This window comes from Felis catus, chromosome D1 (assembly GCF_018350175.1).
Source record: "Felis catus isolate Fca126 chromosome D1, F.catus_Fca126_mat1.0, whole genome shotgun sequence".
Classification (NCBI taxonomy): Eukaryota; Metazoa; Chordata; class Mammalia; order Carnivora; family Felidae; genus Felis; species Felis catus.
Genome location: NC_058377.1, coordinates 20,548,253 through 20,568,046, shown reverse-complemented (window position 1 = coordinate 20,568,046; position 19,794 = coordinate 20,548,253). Strand labels below are relative to the sequence as shown.

The following is a 19,794-nucleotide window of genomic DNA, read 5'->3' as shown; positions in this document are numbered from 1 at the left end:
TGAAGGAGACCTCTTGAGGATGCTCAGGTGCTGAGGAGGGACATGGGGTTGAAGAACGATGACGAAGAGGAAGGGGCCGTACCCCTCTCCTCTACTTACCAGGATAGCTTGAATCCTTTCATTAGTACAGGCACGGTAATCCACTGACCGTGTCCTTAGCATCCCCGTGACAGCTCCGGAGGTCCCAGGACATATTGGAAAAGATGACGAAGTCCCCAAAGAACAGAAGCCCATGTAATGTGACTTGAACACAGAGAGAGAAAGGAGAGAGAGAGAGAGAGAGAGAGAGAGAGAGCCAGCAGCACCAGCCAGAAGAACCGCGGCAGGCTGGGCTCGGAGGCCAAGGGCAGCCTCTGCAAATCCAGCCCCGGGGCTGGAGCTGCCTGCCGGAGCCTTTGCTGCCACTGCCAGCTTCTGATGGGGACAGGCAACGGCAAGGCTGCAAAACAAGCCTGGAGTGGCTGTCAACAGGCAGGCCGGCCGGCCACCCGCCCACCCTCGCCTCCTGCCGGCTCAGAGCAGCCTTGGGGGGGAAAGGACCCAAGGAGAGCCCCGCAGGAGAGCAAGAACCGAGCAGAACCTGCACCTCTCTTCCCCCAGGCGGCGGCTCCCGCAGCTCCATATAATCTCCTCATCAATGCAGTACCCAAGCAAAGCACTGCCAGCCACTTCCGCCCATTTAAAGACACAGCACATGTTTTGTCCCGGGATGGGACAGAAAGTCAGGGAGAGGGTGGGCGAGCAAGGTGATGCCCAAGGAGGAAGAGGAGAGGGGGCAGGAAGAGCGCGAGTCGGGCACTTCCAGGAGCATCCATCCAAGGTGTTAAAATGCCACACCCTGGGGCGGGGGGGGGGGGGGGTACGGGGAGGGGAGCGCTGACCCCAGGCCCTCTGCAAATGTCCGGAATCCCAAGCTGAGCAGGCCTGAAAGCCCCCCCCCTCCTCCCGCGCGCGGTTAGTGCCTAGAGGCCCAAAGGCGAGCTGCTCAAGACCACCTTAAATAGAATCCTCACCCTCTCCCCAGCAAGGCGGGGCCGCGCAGCAATGAGATCCCAAGCAGTTCAAGGCACACGGAACACACAGTTCTCTTCCCCTTCTGGGGAAAGTGCCCAGCCCCAGGGCCACCAGTTTTGGGGTGCATGGTGAGGCAGCAACTTACGGTGGTCCAGCAGCGCCCCCAGTCACCTGGGGCCTGGAATCATTTTAAGGTGGCCACGAGGGCCTGGTGTGGGATCTCAACATTTTATCACCAATACCGGGCTCTAAGATGATTCAGACCAGACACAGCATCAAAGAGAGGAGGCACTGAGATTTTCAACTCCAACTAGAACATACAATTCGCTCTTAAAATCCTCCAACCTGGGCCCACTGTGTTCCAGCCCCAGCAACTTCCGTGGCTATGTGACTTTTTTTTTTTGGCCTCCCCTAGATTGCGGACTATCTGGGTCAGTAATGCGGATGGGTGAGAACAAACAAAGAGGAGATTAATTATGAAATAGCAACCTCCAACTGAACCATACTAAACCTTTACCCTGAAACTTGCCTCAGAGCAATCTACAGACACCCATTCGGGTTGTGTGCACATCATCTATACTTGACCCCCAAAGTGATAGACAGTCTTAAGAACAACCAGAGCGCAAGATCCCCACTGGTAACGCTCGCTCGCTGTAGTTGTAATTACTTATTACCTGCCTTTTTAGATGGTAAACTCTAAGTGGGCAGGGACAGTGTGTGAGTCCGTCATCTCACTGACTTAGGATGGCTTATATACACCAGATACTATTAGCAAGTGTTTAATTGAAGTGGCCTTATTCGAACCTAACTAAAACACTGCAGTCTCTCTCCAGGGTCCAGATGGTCCAGCAAAAACACCCTTTAAGGGATCCTGAGCTTTTAGAGATGTACTCTCAAAGCAGCCCTGGCCTACGGAATTCTCCTCCGTCCACAGACCCAAGCCAGACAACACTGAAACGCTCTCAAGACCTCAGAATACATCTTTAGTTATGTATCCAGGCCATTCTTTCAACTTAGGTATTGTAGGGCTGCATAAGTTCTCCTTTACAACCTAGGTAATTCACTCCAAGGGCCTCCAGGGACCAATGATGCCAGCCTCTAGGCAAATGGCACCTAGAATACTCTAGGTAGATGAGAATACTCTCATCCTATCCCCCCTGATCACAGATAACACATGAAACCTGAATCAAAGCTTTCCAAGTATTATATTAGACACACATTACTAAATAGTGAAAATTCTATATTTTTCAATAAAAATTTTAAGAACCGTCAAATAAAAAAAAAACTCCCTTGCAACTACTAATAAGAATTTTTGGGGAGCTTATTTATGTCAGGCATCGTGCTAATAAGCATTTTACTTGTATTATCTCACTTAACACTCACATCCGTATTATGAAGTTGTGACTATCAGTATTTTTCAGATGATGTTATTGAAAATTAAGACTGTAGCATCTGGATTTGCCTAATGCTAAATAACCAACAAGCTGCAAGCCTGAGACTTGAACTTGGGCATGTTCAAACCCAAAATCCAGTCTCTTAATCAGGATGTATGCTTATTAAAAAAAAAAAAAAAAAAAAAAAAAGGAAAGAAAGAAAGAAAGAAAGAAAGAAAGAAAGAAAGAAAGAAAGAAAATCTGTGAGACAGGCTAATAAGGGCCTACACGCTCCCAGGGCAAAAAGAATCCAGGCAACAGGTAAAAAAAAAAAAAAAAAGATGCTAAATCAAGTTAGCTGCTTCTTTCTTTTACTATTGCTGATAGGTCACTACATGAATGTGATGGGAGGAACATGAAAAGGAGAATCTAGTTGGTTGTGAGACCATCAACTGCCTCAAATTCCCCTTGGCTCTTTCCTGTTTCTGTAACCTGGGCTCTTCACAGAGCTTGGGAACCTGGCTCCATTTTTGTGGTCCATAAGAAAATCTCAAAATATGACCCAAATAGGGCTTTAAAGAGCCATGGGATTGCCAGCTTTCCTTGAAATATATTTAAAGCATAAGACCAAGCAAAATGAAGAGGTGTTCATCATTTAATGTATCTTCCCTCTTTGATCTTCTCCTAGAGGGCAGACAGTTCGGTAGGTTCGCCAAGTTTCCTGACCGGTAAGGTGTCAGCACTGACATCATTCTAGATTACTGTGGGGGTGAGCACACAGGTTAACGGTCAGGCAGGTGCTTTCGATGCTCCTGCTTCCGCCTGAACTGCAATCTGGCTGCTCCTTGAGATCTGTATTTCCGGAAGGATAAGAACTTTTACGGAAAAGAAGGAAAGGCCGAAGGAAAGCTAGTCCGGCAATATGGCAGACTAGCTATCCTAATGGACCTTCCTGCTAAAAACAACTAAAAATGCCGGATGAAAGAAAACATTTAGAAAGAAAAATAGAGAGGAAATGTTTTAAAAAACACTTGATGAGCTATCGAAACCATAAGACAAATTTAGAAACCATAAATTCAGTGAGGGCAGAAACTCAGAAAATTAAAGAAAGCCTTATAGACATGTTTTCTAGAGAAGGCACTTGTGGCACCCGTTAAACGGCCTTGGTTTTCTGGACCTCACAGAACACAGTGAGCAGAGACAGTGCACAGGCCCACTAATGGGAGGAGGAAAGAGGAGATCACCTCATAAAGTAGGAGGCCCTGCTGGCCTCCCCTAACCCTACAAGTGAGCCTCCAAGAAACTCCCACATGCTGCTGAGGAACTCAAAGACAGGCCTGTCTTCAACCTTGGCAGAGACCAAACAATCTCCCCTGATAAATCATAATTACCAACTGATCCTCACACAGGCGGCTGCCTGAGGACTTCCTAAACAATTCACACACACACACACACACACACACACACACACACACACACACAATGTCCAGAAAGCAGAAGGCGGGTGAACTCCACCACAGTAAAATGAAGAACATCTGATCCTCAAACTGATTATAAGAGGGAGAAAACACCAGGCTTTCCTGGGAGAAGATAATTGCAACAAATGTAGCTGAAAAGGAATTTTGGTTCACAGAATTTATAAATATAAATAAAAATATCTACAAATCAATAGGAAAAAGAAAAACAATTAGATAAAAAGACAAGGGATTTGAATAAGCACTTTCAGAAGAGGAAGTGATCAATCAATACACATATAAAAAGGTGCTCAACCTCATTAGCACTCAGGAAAATGCAAGCTTAAAATGCCAATGAGATGCTAACTTTGTACCTATCTGATTGGCAAAAGTTAAAAAGTCTAATAATGTAAAGGTTGGAAAGGAACCGGTGGAGGGGGGCCTGGGTGGCTCAGTCGGTTGAGCGTCCAACTTCGGCTCAAGTCATGATCTCGCAGTTTGTGAGCTCAACCCCCACATCAGGCTCCGTGCTGACAGACAGAACCTGGACAGAACGTGGAGCCTGCTTCAAATTCTGTCTCCTTCTCTCTCTCTCTGCCCCTCCCCTATTCATGCTCTGTCTCTCTGTCTCTCTCAAAAATAAACATTAACCAAAAAAAAAAAAAAAAAAAAAAAAAACAAAAAAAAACAAACCATGGACATGTATATAGTGGTTCAACTACGTAAGCAAACCATTTGGTATTTATAGTAGAGTTCGAGAAATGCATCCCCTAACACCTAATGGTTCCATTCTACCAAATGAAGAAGCTCCCATTAGGAAATGTTCGAGAGAGAAACTTCACACAGCACTCACTCTGTGTGGTAACACGGTTTGCAGAAACAAACCCCCAAACCTGGAAACAAATGTCTACCGACAGCAGAAAGGATACACAACTAGGATTTTCTTAAAGTGTGAACAGTCTTGGGGGCGCCTGGGTGGCGCAGTCGGTTAAGCGTCCGACTTCAGCCAGGTCACGATCTCGCGGTCCGGGAGTTCGAGCCCCACGTCAGGCTCTGGGCTGATGGCTCAGAGCCTGGAGCCTGTTTCCGATTCTGTGTCTCCCTCTCTCTCTGCCCCTCCCCCGTTCATGCTCTGTCTCTCTCTGTCCCCAAAATAAATAAACGTTGAAAAAAAAAAATTAAAAAAAAATAAAGTGTGAACAGTCTATAACATTCAGAAAATTTATAAATTACTGTCACGTGCAACCAAGCGCATGAATCTTGGAAACAATGTTGAACACGGAGAGCAAGTCAAAATGAAGAAAGCATGACGTATGATTGCATGAGTATACAGCCACAGGACAAACATGTAACAAGATAGATGCTTCACGTTCATGTATAAAAAGGTACTCAACCTCATCAGTACTCACGAGTATCCAGATATCCTCTATCTGTATAGCTAGAGAGTGTGTATCCATAAAATGGAAAATCAAGGAAGTGACAAACTCAACATTCTGAAAGGTGGTCAGTGGGCAAGAACATGGAGTCAGCAGGACAGGTAAGAAATACACTGTTGTTCCTTCTTTCCGTACGCTTTTTTATGTACTTTTTTATAAATAATCTTTGTCTCTGTTCAATATTTAGCAAAAAACAATTTAAAGATAAACAACATAACTGGACACACCTGACACCAATCTTCTCCTTCCAATCTCTGTGAACAGAATGGATGAGAGAGGAGGGCGGTGGTGGGGAATGGCTGACGGGGACAACGATTCGTGTTGCATTTTCAACATGAATTTTCAAAATCTAAGTTCAAAAACCTAGCCTTCCCAGGCTCATGGATATTCACTCCAACGTCTGTTGTGTTTCTAAGGTCTGATTAACAGAAGGTTGAGCTGTGTCCCTCCAAACCTCTTGCTACAACGGTTTCTTCCAAACTTTACTGGGTTTGGAATACAGGTTAGAAAAGAAGAAAAAAGAAACTTTGATTTTAGCTGCTTTGACTTTCTCCTGGTCTCCAAGTCAAGCCTTTAAGGTCTCACCACGTGGGTACTGCTCCTTTCCCAAGGCAACAAGAACAGGACCGATGCTCCTCGCCTCATCTGTAAGCAGGCACTGGACTGGCAGGAGGTCTTTCCTTCGGAGCATTACCACTCTGCAGACCCCCAAGGCCTCGGCCAAGGGAAACGTGGAGTCCACGAACCCACCACAGGATTCAGTTGCCCTGACTCCCACCCCTCAGTGGCTCTTTCCACCACCAGAAGCTCACGCCTCCTCATGACCTTGGGGAGTCACCGGGAGCCCATCTGGGGCAGAAAACAGACAGTGGACAGGATCCCCGAGGCTCCCCTTCTATCCGGAGTCTCTGGGTTCTGCGCTCGCCTCCCGAGGAGAGGAGAGCCGCAGGACCAGGGCAGTGCCGCATGCCTCCAGGAGCTGGCAAAACTGGGGCAGAGCCGTGCTGCAGTCACACGTTGGGGAATCAAAGCTCCAAGCTCAGGCAGGGGAGTCGGCAGGCGCTGAGAGTGTTATATTTAAGGAGCATTTTGGAGGTCAGGAAGCTGGTGAGAGGAGCAGCGGGGGAGGAGTGGCGTCCTAAACACTGCATTTCAACAAGCCTCCTCGTCCTCCAGCCAGAATCCTCTTCCAAATCCCAAACTGCAGTCAATAGAGCCTGTGTGAGGGGGACGGCAGATGGCCAGAGCGGCACCCGATCAGGTGCTCCCCGCCACTTCCCTGTCCCCTCCTCCCCCCCCCCCCCCCCCCCCCCCGCCACTATTAGTCACTGGCTCTGGGGTGACAGTGTGGGCTGCAGGCATTGGCCTTGCCTTCTGGTCTGTTCATCTGTGTCAGCTCCCAGCCGGGAGCTTCCCGAGCCCGCCCCTCCTCTCCCCTCCCGTGTGGGGGACTCATGTGCACACCCCTGCCCTCCAGCCCCACCAGTCCACTGTGGAGAGGGGAGAGGAGGGGAGGGAAGGGGTGGCCCAGGCCACAGAGCAGCAGAGGTTGAGAGGTCTGTGTGGAAAGCAAGTGGGGGCTCGGTTCACTTCAGGCATGCTTCCTTGGGCCTCCATGACCCCAGGGATTTACGTGGGGGGCTGGAGCGAAATAAAAAAAAAAATCAAAATCGAAAATGGACAGACTCACCTCCTCCCCATCCTTCTCTGCCCCTCCTTCACAATCTGCTAATCCAGAATGTTCCAACAGGATGGGCAAGGGCAGAGCCAAACTCCAGCCAGCTTCATCCCGCCCCCAGCTGCTTCACCAGCACAGCTGACTGGAGAGGGAGGAAGACAGGATAGAGGCAGCCTGTCCACTCTAGAGCCTAAAGTGGGCCCCCCTACATTACGTCCTGTGAGTCTCACAACGCCCCGGGGAGGTGTCACTGAGCCACATCTAACGGAGGAAGACACCGAGGCCCGGCGAGGTCTGCTTCTCTTCCCACCGCTGGTGGCTGCTCCTAGAGCCACAAGACGAGGGGGTGCCGCGGTTGGTAAAATCGGGAAAAGCGAAGAGGTGAAGCCCAGTGCCGGCAGCACAAACCCCCTCGCCTCTCCTCAGCCACCTCTCCTGCTCACCTCACTGGCAGAGCCCGGCTAACCTACGTCTCTCCCTCTGTCCCGGCAACTCTGGACATCCCTCCTCCATGGTGACCGCCCGACTCCCTCGTGCCCGCAAGGGCTGGCGACGGAAATCCCAGAGAGGACCCCCTCGCTCTGGCCTACACCTCTATCCCCTTCCTCTCCAGAACCTCTCCCCAGCTTCCTGAACACCTGCCCGCCTGCCTCAGTGCTGGCTTCTTGGGATGTCTTCTTCATTAGCGTGTTCTCGATCACAAGGCTCTCTGCTGCTAGACAGAAGGGCGGGCCCCAGGTGGAAAAGCCCCCCCAGTCAGGAAAGAGGCACACACCTTCCAAAACCCCCCACCCACCGGGAGAGGGGACCTCGCCTGACTTCCCTCATTCTAATTACATGCATAACAAAAGAAAACATCGCTCCTGCCAGATGGAAGAAACAAGGCAGATTTCTAATTACCCACCCTGATCCTCCTGGTTTATCCTCAGGAGAAATTCAGGGTGACTGATGGCATCAGGGACCCAGAAGGGAGCTTATAAACTCAGGTTCTCGCGGGGAGGGAGCGCCCAGACGCCCACGGCCAGCTGCTCCCGCTCTCCTCCCACCGAAAGGAGACTTCTCCTTTCTCATCTAAGTTACGCTTGAGAAGGACTGTTAACAAACTGATGAACTCATTTCAACAGGGAAAGACTCCTGGCCAAGGACGCAAGACTGCTGGCAGAGAAACCACTCCGTGATGTGACGAGCCTAGGAAAACCACATTCTTGACGGACACGGGCCGGACACCAGCCCCGGAGGCGTGTGCTGCGGTTTCTTCTGCGCAGCGATTCCGGAATTGGACGGGAGTTCGAATCCATACGTAACAGCTATGTGACCTTGAGCAAGTTACTTCATTTCTCGAAGCCTCAGCTCCATCAGCACACAAAGGTGATAATGGCAACAACCCACACGGCTGTTGGGTGTCAATGACACAACACATGACGTCATATCGAGTGCCCAGCACATTTTAACCATCATCATGACTGTTCCTAACCGGTGTCCACAGACGACCAGTACCTCCTGCAGGGACGACAGGCTCCATTTCTGTGCTTCCTTATCTACTTTTTCTCCTTTATGTACACAAAAGTTTCTGATTTTTTTTCTGTTTTGTTGGGGATGTTTTTATGTTTCTATTTCTATATGTGGTATTTCTGTCACATCAGTCAGCCATTTACTTATTCAACAACAACCACACTTACTGAGTGCCTACTATGTTCAGGACCCAGACAAATCATGACGTTATTTCAATAATAACCCAAATATCCTCCTTGATCTCCGGAAGCTTATAATCTCATAAGGAAGATAATACACGGGCATTAAGTAGTTATATTAAGTAATTCTAACATAAAGTTTAAAGTAGTAAGTCCTGTAAGAGAGGCACAGGTAATCAGGACACAGTATTTCTGTTCACCAAAATGAACACAGGTTTGTAATCGTTATGCCAACTTTTCAATTAATAAGTAATGATGAGTATTCTCAGCCAACCTATGTTAAGTCTGTCTGCGACAATTATTTCTTGATTAGTCTGGTCTTAACACAAAAGAGTCAGCCAGAAAAAGGATCCAATATTTGTGATCATCCTTTATGGAGACAAGAACTTCCTATTTGCATGACAGGTGTCCAGAAATAGTGCCTTCGGAACATATTGCCATCATCGCGGCCAATAAATACAGGTTTATTTGGACAGAGCAGACTGCATCTAACGGGCTGGAATCTGAAATTGCATTTCCTACCATTAGGACGTTTTCTCGTCAGGGCCTTAAGGCTGGGGGGAAAACAATGTGGAAGATGGTTCAGGCCCCTCTACCTACTATATTCTCTAAACGTCACAACTGACGTGAGATGGCATAATCATGAGTAAACCTCCAGAGAGCTCAGGTTCCGTGTGTCTTAGGACTACTCGGTAAATGCACCTGTGTCCTTCCATACTCTGTCACCAGCTACATCTGATGGTTCAAGGGCACTGTGAAGTATTTAGATGATCTGTGGACAACTGACAAAAACAAGGGCAACATGGTTAAGTTTTGAAAAAGCTAAATACACTGAATTTTTAGTTTTTGATAACATGTCCGTTGAAATTTGTATTAAGGGGCACCTGGTGGCTCAGCAGGTGAAGCGTCTGACTCTTGATTTCAGCTCAGGTCATGATCTCACAGTTCATGAGATCAAGCCCCGCATTGGGCTCTGTGCTGACGGCTGGGAGCCTGGAGCCTTCTTGGGATTCTGTATCTCCCTCTCTCTCTCTCTCTCTCTGCCCCTCCCCTGCTTGTGTTCTCCCTCTCTCTCTTGCTCTCTCTCTCTCAAAATAAATAAACATTAAAAAAAATAAATTTGTATTAAAATATTCTTTAAACAGTGGTGGTGGACGTTTTCTATTTTAGTTTTGTTACCTTCCATAGGTAAGACATGTGGCGATTCTGTGTCGGTCCACCAACTTTTTTCAACTTCTCTACCAGACGCACAAGCTCAGACCCCCGTGTCCCCCACTCCCCGCCCCGAGGAAGGGCTGCTGAGTTCTGGGACCTCACATTCCACTCTAAGGAGAGGCTATGGCTCCTAACTGCTGGGAAGGGGGATCTGAAAGCCTTCTTCAGTCAACTCCCTGTCTTCAGGGAGCCCTGTGGTCTGGGAGCCCTGCAGGGCTGCAGCCTGCACCCTGCAGCCCTGTGGTCACCTGCATCCCAGAGGTTCCTAATCCAGGGGGGCTTAGTGACATATTAATTGGCATGTCACATCCTATTAGTTTCAGGTGTAGAACATAACGGTTCATTATTTGTACACACAGTGAAATGATCACAGTAAGCTTGGTCAACATCCATCCCCACGACATTGTAAGACATTTTTCTTATGATGACCCGATCTACTCTTGAATGCTCTAACAAAGCCTTGGAGATACGCCTGTGCCTCCCAAGTATACGAGAATAACTACTGCCACTCTCCTGACTTCGGACACCAATTTCCAACTGTTCCGAACACCGTCACCTAGATGTCCCAAGGGCACCTCAAAGCCAGCCTGAATAAAGGCAACTTCTCACTGCCCCTCTAAGCCTGCTGCTCCCTCTGACCTCCTGCGCCTGCTTCAGTGAACGGCACCAACTACAAAGTCGCCCAGGCAGACACCTGGAATTCACCCTATACTCCTCTTCCACCTCCCACTGAACTAGATACAAAGGCCTGTCCGTTCTAGCTCCCTGAACAACTCTGAGTTTGTATCTTGCTTTCAGTTTTATACGTGCCTTTAAATTCTCATTGTTAGGTATGGCGTTATGCCTACCCCTCCTCTCCTATTTGTTCGTTTACCAAATTATTTATTGAGCCCCTATTATATTACTTGGTAATATAATAGGCGTGGGGGGGGCGGGTTGTGGCTTAAAAAGCAAAATCACACTAGCCCTGCCCTTAAAAAAAAAAAAGTTTACGGTCTAGTTGGGGAAGACAGACATGTAAAACAAAACAAAGAATCTGAGATGGCACAAAATGAGGAAATGATCAATTATCTGTCTGCCTTGTAGCCAGAGAGTACTTTTTTTTTTTAAAGTTTATTTATTTTGAGAGAGAGAGAGAGAGCGCACGCACGCACGCACAATGAAGCGGGGTAGGGATGGGGGCGGGGGAGAATCCAAAGCAGGCTCTGTGCTGTCAGCACACAGCCCAATGCAGGGCTCGAACTCACAAACCGTGAGACCATGACCTGAGCCGAATTCAAGAGTAGGACGCTTAGCCGACTGAGCCACCCAGGCACCCCAGAGAGTACTTTTTCAAAAGCAAATCTGATGCTACCCTAAGATATTTCGATTGTTCCCAGTATCTACATAATCTCAGTAATGTGCACGGTTGTCATGGGATGTCAATCCCTATGTCTAGTTCCATCATCTGCCGCCTGGGGTCCACGTGCTCCTAAGCCCTGATCATGCCAAACTGTTTGCAGTGACCTGGGCTTTGCCCTGTGCACGCTGTCTCCTCTTGCCTAGCTGCCGTTCAGCGAGCAGCTACGGTGAGCCAGGCATTATCTCATCTAATCCTCACGACAATCCTGCAGGGTCGATGGGTAGCACCCTCGTTTACAAATAAGGACTCGGGGGACGAGGACAGGCCAAGATAACCCGCTCACGTTCGCAGAGCCAGAAAGTGGCAGCACCAGCGTATGAAGGCAGATATGTCCAACTCCAGTTTATAATACCACCTCTCTTCTCTTGTCCACCTGCTAAGCTCCCGCTGACACTTCAGGTCTCAGATCAAATGTCGCTTCCTTTAGAAAGCCCTCCTGCCTGCCTAGGCCAACATCAAATAGTTCTTTTGCGCTTCCCTGCTGACTTGAACTTCTGTTACAACCCCTGTTACCTTGTACCGTCATAATGTTTCATAATGTTTACTCATCTGTCTCCCCCAAGAACCCGTGAACAAACTGTTCACGGTGATCATGTGCGATCCAATTACAACCTCCATAGTGAAATCTTTGCTGGCAAATAACGCATTTAATAAACATTCCTTGAACGAACATATTGACGAGTGCCTACCAACCTCTTTTCTCACGGTTGAAGCGAGAACTCTCAGGGTGCAATTTACTATCTACATATCTTAACACAGTCACGTCAAGACATCAGACGGCCCCGCGCTGAAATTACAACCTTAAAAAAAAAAAAAAAAAAATAGTACCATGGCAATGCAATAACAGAGCCTCAAACTCCAGACTCCAGGAGATGAAATCATGCCTCCAACAGCCTTCCTCCAGGAACTGAACATGGTCTAAATAGGCAGTGCTGTCGTCCAGAGTGATCACACTTCCAAACCAAAAGCGCTTTCATTCTGGAGTAACTGAACCCAGTATAGTTGGGGCTAAGGGAAATCCTGGGAACAGTACCTGAGAACTGAAGGGGACAGGGTAAGACAGATGCATTTACATGTATTTAGCAATACACACAAGTAAAATGGTATATTAAGGAAACAACATCCGAGTCATATATAAATGACGTACCAATGAGTCACGACGTGAATTTTTACTCAACAGCTCCGCTGCATTTAGATGGTATCAGAGATTCGGTACATCTGCCACAATACATAGGCTCTCTTTGTACCTAGGCTGCAAAATGCAAACAGGCTCTTTGCAGGAGCATCTTCATCAGGTAAAGTTTCTTAAACATTTGTGACTTATAATCCTTCTGGGGACCTACGGAGAGTCACAGGTACTCTTCCCAGAAAAATGCAGAGATATATAAAATTCTGCCTACAAACGATAGAGCTCATGGACCCTCTCCTAAGGACCTCAGCGGTCCGTGGGCCCAGACTGGAAATACCTGAACTAAACTCCCTCCAAAGGGTCTGGGGTAGAGAAGGTTAAAGAAAGAGAATCACAGCTCTGGGGTTAAAGGCATCTGGTCTCCACGGCCAATCAGGTTCATTCTTTGAGGTCCTGAAAGAAGACGCCAGCCTCAGGAATGGTCCGGCTCCCAAGACCTGATTGTCCCCCTGCGTGGACAATCTGCAATCTTGACTAGCGGATGGTAAGAGACTAAGAAAAATGGAGCTGCCTCTGTTTCTACCTCCAGATGCAGCTGCAAACGTAAACATACCCTCCTAATTAACCGCAGAATAACTCTCCAATCCCTGCAAACCACACCTTTCCCCCCAGCACAGGCCACCACCCACCCTTGAGGGCCACCTGGTTGATCCCCAACCACTTACAACTTCATGAGCTAGTTGACCGGGAGGTTCGTGAGAGGGAAGCCTGGTGACAGATGACACCTGACATCACCAACAGTAGCATTACAACCACAAAACAAACTGCTTGGAGCAAACCGGGTTTTGGATCCAAACACAGGGCTGCTCCCCCTGGCTGCCTCTGTGCCTCTGATGCGAAGGGGGGAGGGCATCTTGCACCAACCGTGCTTAACGTGGGTACCAGGATGTTTGAGGAAGGAGGGGAAAGAGAGGGGAAGCGGGGACAGGGGAGGGAGGCAGTCCAGGGAGGCCTGTTCTCATTTAGTTGTGTGCTCCCCAGCTCCTTTCTTCAAAGAAAACAAAGTATTTGACAAATCTAAGCTGGTTAAAACAACAGCTGTGTGTAATTTTGCAGACTAGAAAACGAAAGCCCAGAGAGGGGAAGTAACTCGGAGCAGATCACACCGCATGCAGGAGTAGGAGAAAGGCACCAGCAGCTCAGATCTGTGATTCGCGGGGACATGTCCTCACCACCAGAACACATTACTGCCCACAGCACCCTCGCTGCTTGGGCCTCCAACCTCCTTCTCTCTTCCATATACACACGGGGTACCCAACCTGTTCCAAAAGTCTGAATCCTGTTCAGTCCTTCATCTCTGAAACAAAGGAGACCCTGCCATCTAGCCAAAAATGAACCCCCCTCCCCAGCCTGTCCAAGGGCTGAGATATTCTAGAAGGACACTAGGTCTCTCCCTGCATAAAGGTATTGGGGTTGGGGCTTGCAGACTTGGCCTCCTTAGGTTCCCCCATCCACTCCCAATGGCTCAAGTTCCTTCCTCGTCTGGGAAAATGCACAGGCACTGCAAATTCCAAACTGCAAGCAGGACTCAGGAGGGATTAGAAACTCATCTCAGGAACGCCCTCTAGTGAGGCTGCAGGGTCTGGGCGAGAGCACCCGGGCACATTCCCTGGAGGGGCCCAGACCCACACTTCCATTGGGGCATCAGATGAGCGGTGGGAGGGGACAGCAGCAGCACCTGCCACTCAGAGACCAACTCCCCGCCAATCCCAAGGCCTTCGTCTGCTGCAGGATGAGAGGCAGTCTCTGCTCTCAAGACTGTCCGGCCCACAACGACCCCACCCATTCCTTATACAACAGACGGAGGGAAAAGGGAAGCAGACAGAAGGTGGGAAGGAAGGGTAGGGAGGCACAAATGGATGAAGAGAGCATTGTGGCGTGAGGAAGAGAGACCATAAAGGAGGGGGTGACTAAAGAGAGACGGGATAAGGATAAAGGAATAAGGAGGGAGAGCTAATGAGAAAGACACAGATCAGCCCAGACAGAGCTAGAGACCAACCACCCCCTCCCCCCCACCACCTGCTCAGACTTCTGGGCACGGAAAGGTGAGGAGTGCGCTCTGTCAGACCCAGCCCTCCCTCCCCTCTCCTGAGCTTCATGCTCGGGGGTCATTTCCCTCCGCTCTGACCCAGCCCCCGGACACTTAGGAGTGGTGAGCTGAGGGACAGGAGGGGAGAGAAAAGTGAACCAAAGGCAGAACTCGCCAAGCGAAGCCACTTACGCACAGTGCGGCCGGCAGCATTTCCATCCTACCTTTGCTGTCGCCATATCAGCCGGCTCCATGATCTCTGCTTGGCCTAAGGAGCAGTGGCCCCATCCAGAGAAAAAAGGCAGAGTCACAAATGTCCACCCAGAAAGAACAAACCACCCCTCTGGAAGGGCAGGGAAAATAAGAGACCAATTTCGGTTCTCTGGCCCCCTGGGATGTCCTCTACTGGGGGTGGGGGAAGGGAGGGGAGACAGGAAAGAGGCTCGGGGTCCCCAGCAAGTTGGGGTTGTGGGGGGGTGCTGCCTGGGTTCCCACAGATGCTCACATCAAGCTGAGTCAGGGGGCGTCTCCCCTTGCCTGGTACTTCTTCCCAGGAGGCAAGTGTGGGTCTCCCAGGGCTCCCCCTGCTGGGGGAGAGCGCACAGAGGTGGAGGCCCTGCCCTCCCATCACCCGGCCAACTGGTACCCACAGGTCAGGAAGAGCGGAGCGTGTGGGCAGAGGCCAGCTGGCGGGTGCTGAGCAAGTGCTGGGGGTAGCGGGTAGGGAGGAGGCCGGGGGCCCGTGGGGGCGGGTGTGAGAACCTCAAGGAGGTACAGGCACTCAGATGGAAGCAGGAGGTGCTGTGCAAGGAGGTGCCGGAGGCTCAAGCCGGAGCCCTGCGCGGCAAGGTCGAGAATGCAGAGGGAGAGGAATCTGCCGGGTGAAGCCACTCACCTTGCAATAACATTCAGACTGACTGAGGCCTACACAGGAGCCAGGAGCGGGCGGTTCACACCCCCCCACTCCACTCCCAGAGACTCACAGCCTCTGTCTAAAGGTACATGAGAGCAGCCGGCAGCCCGGCTGGATCTGCAGAGGCCCCTGGCTCTCTCGGAGCAGCCTGATTGGAGGAGCAGGATGACTTCATCCGGCCCCATTCATCACTGTAGGTTTCCTGCCCAGCGGGGACAGGCCGCTCTGCTTGCAGTGACTACAGCTTCCTCTCTGGCCCATTTTACTCCGGCAACCTGGGATAGGCTGTGTCGGCCAGAGGCCGCCAGGGGAAAGGGATCGGAGCACCCCAGGCCCTAGAGGGAAGAAGGGGAAGAGGCCGCTCACGTTTCAAGGAAAGAGCAAAGCCTCTACTTAAATAAAACACGGTGTGGGTATTCACTGTGTGCATTTGCTCGTGCTGGCGCCCGGATAAACACAAAAGAGCAGGGCTCCTCGGAGGCAGCCAAGAAGGGAGGTGTGTGCTCTCCTGAACCACTGACCTTCCCGCCCCGTCTTCAGAGATATTCTCCCAATCAAAGCCAATAACCTATGGAAAGGCAGATCAGTATCCTCAGCTCTACCAGATCTTCCAACAGTGCTAACCTGGGCTGGCTGTTAAGCACACTGATTGCTTTATGCTTCTGGTTTCAGACCTGCAAAGTGTTAAGGTGGAAGCTGCGGCTCCATTTTACAGATGAGAAAACAAACAAAGACCCGGAAAAGAGCAAAAGGGTCAAAGAAAGGCCTGCCAACACTCCTTTCCAGATTCCAGACAGACTCATCCCTCAGAAAGGGTGAGACCCCAAGATATAAGCCCCTTCATGTACCCCCTCCCAATCCAGCTTCCAGAGCATAGAACAACCCAGCACAGCCAGGGTTAAAGAGAGAGATTAAAATAGAAGAGAATAAAAAAGGCAGGCAAGGAACCTGTGATCACTCATCCATTCCTGCCTCCCTCACCCTTCATTCTTTTCTCTTACCTCTGCTGCTGGTCAAGCCTGGCTTCACAACAAAACTGAGCACTCAGGGGGACCCACACAGAGCAGGAAAAGAGTTTCCCGAAAGAACGACAACACCAACCATCCCACAAACAATTCCACTTTAACACAGCCTTTGTGAGTCTGGCTTAATGACAGAACAGTAAGAGTTAACAACTCCCATTTGTAAGGTGCTCTAATGCGTTTCCAAATCTGCTGCCTCATCTGACACTCCGAGGAAGCCTGTGAGGTAAGTATTGTTTTCTCCAGTTCAGAGATAATTAAACTAGGATTCAGAGACTTTCCGTGACTTGCCCAAGGTCACACGGCCGGCATAGCAGAGCTGGGCTCCAAACCTGTGTTCACTGACACCAAACATCTTTCCACTAAACACTAAACGCCATGCTACCAAATTTCCCACCCCTTCATCTTTCCGTCCTCCATCTGTCCCCAACTCTTGCTGCCGTTACCACAGGCTCAGAGAATATAAAACCTCAATTAATTTAAGATTTCCTTTTGGGACACTCCCCACCCCCAACCCCCTGCCTGTTTTCCCCTGAAGATGGCAAATTGTAAGAAAATGCATTCTCAAACATTAGGGGGGAAAAATCTTGGGCATATCCAGAGGTTGGTGTATACACATTAAGCAAATCTCCTGTGTCCAATGGTACTAGGACAGAAACAGACACTTAGATCAATGGAACTGAATCGTGGTCCAGAACTGGACCCACGACGTATAGCCAACTAATCACTGACAGAGCAGAAAAGAATATCCAATGGAACAAAGACAGTCTCTTCAGCAAACGATGTTGAGAAAACTGGACAGCGACATGCAAAAAAATGAACCTGGACCACTTTCTTACACCATACACAAAAAGAAGCTCAAAATGGAGGAAAGATCTAAACGTAAGACAGGAAGCCATCAAAATCCTTGAGGAGAAAGCAGGCAAACACCTCTTCGACTTCGGCTGCAACTTCTTACTCCACGGGTCTCTGGAGGCAAGGGAAACGAAAGCAAAAATGAACTACTGGGACCTCATCAAGATAAAAACTTCCGGGGCGCCTGGGTGGCTCAGTCGGTTGAGCGTCCGACTTCGGCTCAGGTCATGATCTCGTGGTCCGTGAGTTCGAGCCCCGCGTCGGGCTCTGTGCTGACTGCTCAAAGCCTGGAGCCTGTTTCAGATTCTGTGTCTCCCTCTCTCTCTGATCCTCCCCCATTCATGCTCTGTCTCTCTGTCTCAAAAATAAATAAACATTAAAAAAAATTTTTTTTAAAAAAACTTCTGCACAGGGAGGGAAACAATCAGCAAAACTAAAAGGCAACTGACAGAATGGGAGAAGATATTTGCATAAAGGCTTAGATCCAAAATCTATAAAGAACTTATCAAACTCAACACCCAAAGAAACAAGTAATGCAGTGAAGAAATGGGCAAAAGACATGAATAGACACTTTTCAAAAGAAGACATCCAGATGGCCAACTGACACAGGAAAAATGTTCAACATCACTCATCATCAGGGAAATACACATCAAAACCACAATGAGATACCACCTCACACCTGTCAGCATGGCTAACGTTAACAACTCAGGCAACAACAGATGTTGGTGAGGATGTGGAGAAAGAGGATCTCTGTTGCATTGCTGGTGGGAATGCAAACTGGTGCAGTCACTCTGGAAAACAGTATGGAAGTACCTCAAAAAATTAAAAACAGAACTACCTACGTCCCAGCAATTGCATTACTAGGTATTTATCCAAGGGATACAGGTGTGCTGTTTCAAAGGGGCACATGCACCCCAATGTTTATAGCAACATTATCAACAATAGTCAAAGTATGGAAAAAGCCCAAATGTCCATCCACTGATGAATGGATAAAGAAGATGTGGTATATATATATATACAATGGAGTATTTTTTTTTTAATTTTTTTTTTCAACATTTATTTATTTTTGGGACAGAGACAGAGCATGAACGAGGGAGGGACAGAGAGAGAGGGAGACACAGAATCGGAAACAGGCTCCAGGCTCTGAGCCATCAGCCCAGAGCCCGACGCGGGGCTCGAACTCACGGACCGCGAGATCGTGACCTGGCTGAAGTCGGACGCTTAACCGACTGCGCCACCCAGGCGCCCCAATGGAGTATTTTTCTTAAGTTTATTTATTTATTGTTTAGAGAGAGCACAAGCAGGGGAGGGGCAGAGAGAGAAGAGGGGAGAGAGAGGAAGAGGGGGAAAGAGAAAGAGAGAGAGACAAAGAGAGAAAGAGAGAGAGAGCATCCTAAGCAGGCTCCACGCTGTCAGCGTAGAACCCAATGCAGGCCTCGAACCCACATACCATGAGATCATGACCTGAGCTGAAATCAAGAGTCAGACATTTAACCGACTGAGCCATCCAGGCGCCCCATATATACAGTGGAGTATTACTCAGCAATCGAAAAGAATGAAATCTTTCTATTTGCAACAACGTGGATGGAACTAGAGGGTATTATGCTAAGTGAAATTAGTCAGAGAAAGACAAAAATCATACGACTTCACTCATATGTGACATTTAAGGCACAAAACAGATGAACATAAGGGAAGAGAAGCAAAAATAATATAGAAACAGGGAGGGGGACAAAACATAAGAGACTCTTAAATACAGAAAACAGAGGGTTGCTGAAGGGATTGCGCAGGGGGGCTGGGCTAAATGGGTAAGGAGCAGGGGCGCCTGGGTGGCGCAGTCGGTTAAGCGTCCGACTTCAGCCAGGTCATGATCTCGCGGTCCGTGAGTTCAAGCCCCGCATCGGGCTCTGGGCTGATGGCTCAGAGCCTGGAGCCTGTTTCTGATTGTGTCTCCCTCTCTCTCTGCCCCTCCCCCATTCATGCTCTGTCTCTCTCTGTCCCAAAAATAAATAAAAAAACGTTGAAAAAAAAATTTTTAACTGGGTAAGGAGCATTAAGAAAGACACTTGGGATGAGCACTGAGTGTTACATGTAGGGGATGAATCACTGGATTCTACTCCTGAAATCATTACACTATATGCTAACTAACTTGGATGTAAATTAAAAAAAAAAAAAAAAAAAAAAAAAAAAAAAAAAAAAAAACCTCCTGTGTCCAGTGGAAATTGCCTTTAAAAAGAATCAGTTACTCACGTTCACTTTATTTAGGTAGCAGAGTAGACTAAGCCATCTGACCAAACTGGTCAATTACCAAGATTAAAATGAAGGTGGGGGGATATGTTCCTGGTTCCAGTCACCATAAACACTGAATATATCATGCATCCCTTGCCTATCCCATCCCATCTCACTCTATTAGCCAAGGGGCATGAAAGTTCCATACAGCCAAATGAAAAAGGACAGGAGTAAAAGTAGTGGGACACCATCTGGGCCGATGGATTGGTTTTCTTTAGCTCACTGCCCCATGGTCAT

At 48.8% G+C, this 19,794-nt stretch overlaps 1 protein-coding gene across 17 annotated transcripts in view; it reads right to left on the bottom strand.

The window, feature by feature from the left end:
- GRAMD1B (GRAM domain containing 1B) overlaps nt 1-19,794 on the bottom strand; it is a 248,434-nt gene that overhangs the window by 97,175 nt on the left and 131,465 nt on the right. The window contains exons 3-5 of one of the 17 annotated variants that reach the window (XR_006586069.1): nt 14,706-14,749; nt 12,411-12,515; nt 11,085-12,303 (exon numbers count right to left, since the gene is read on the bottom strand). The exons of 13 other annotated variants lie outside the window; for them this stretch is intronic. Coding sequence is in view for 2 of the 4 variants with exons in the window: in XM_045038460.1 (XP_044894395.1) it covers nt 14,722-14,749 (28 nt within the window). In the remaining 2 variants the exon portion in view is untranslated. Of the gene's footprint in view, nt 1-99; nt 632-11,084; nt 12,304-12,410; nt 12,516-14,705; nt 14,750-15,376; nt 15,455-19,794 lie in introns of those variants that run through there. 3 more of the 17 variants (XM_045038457.1, XM_045038460.1, XM_045038454.1) reach the window with 3 other exon arrangements.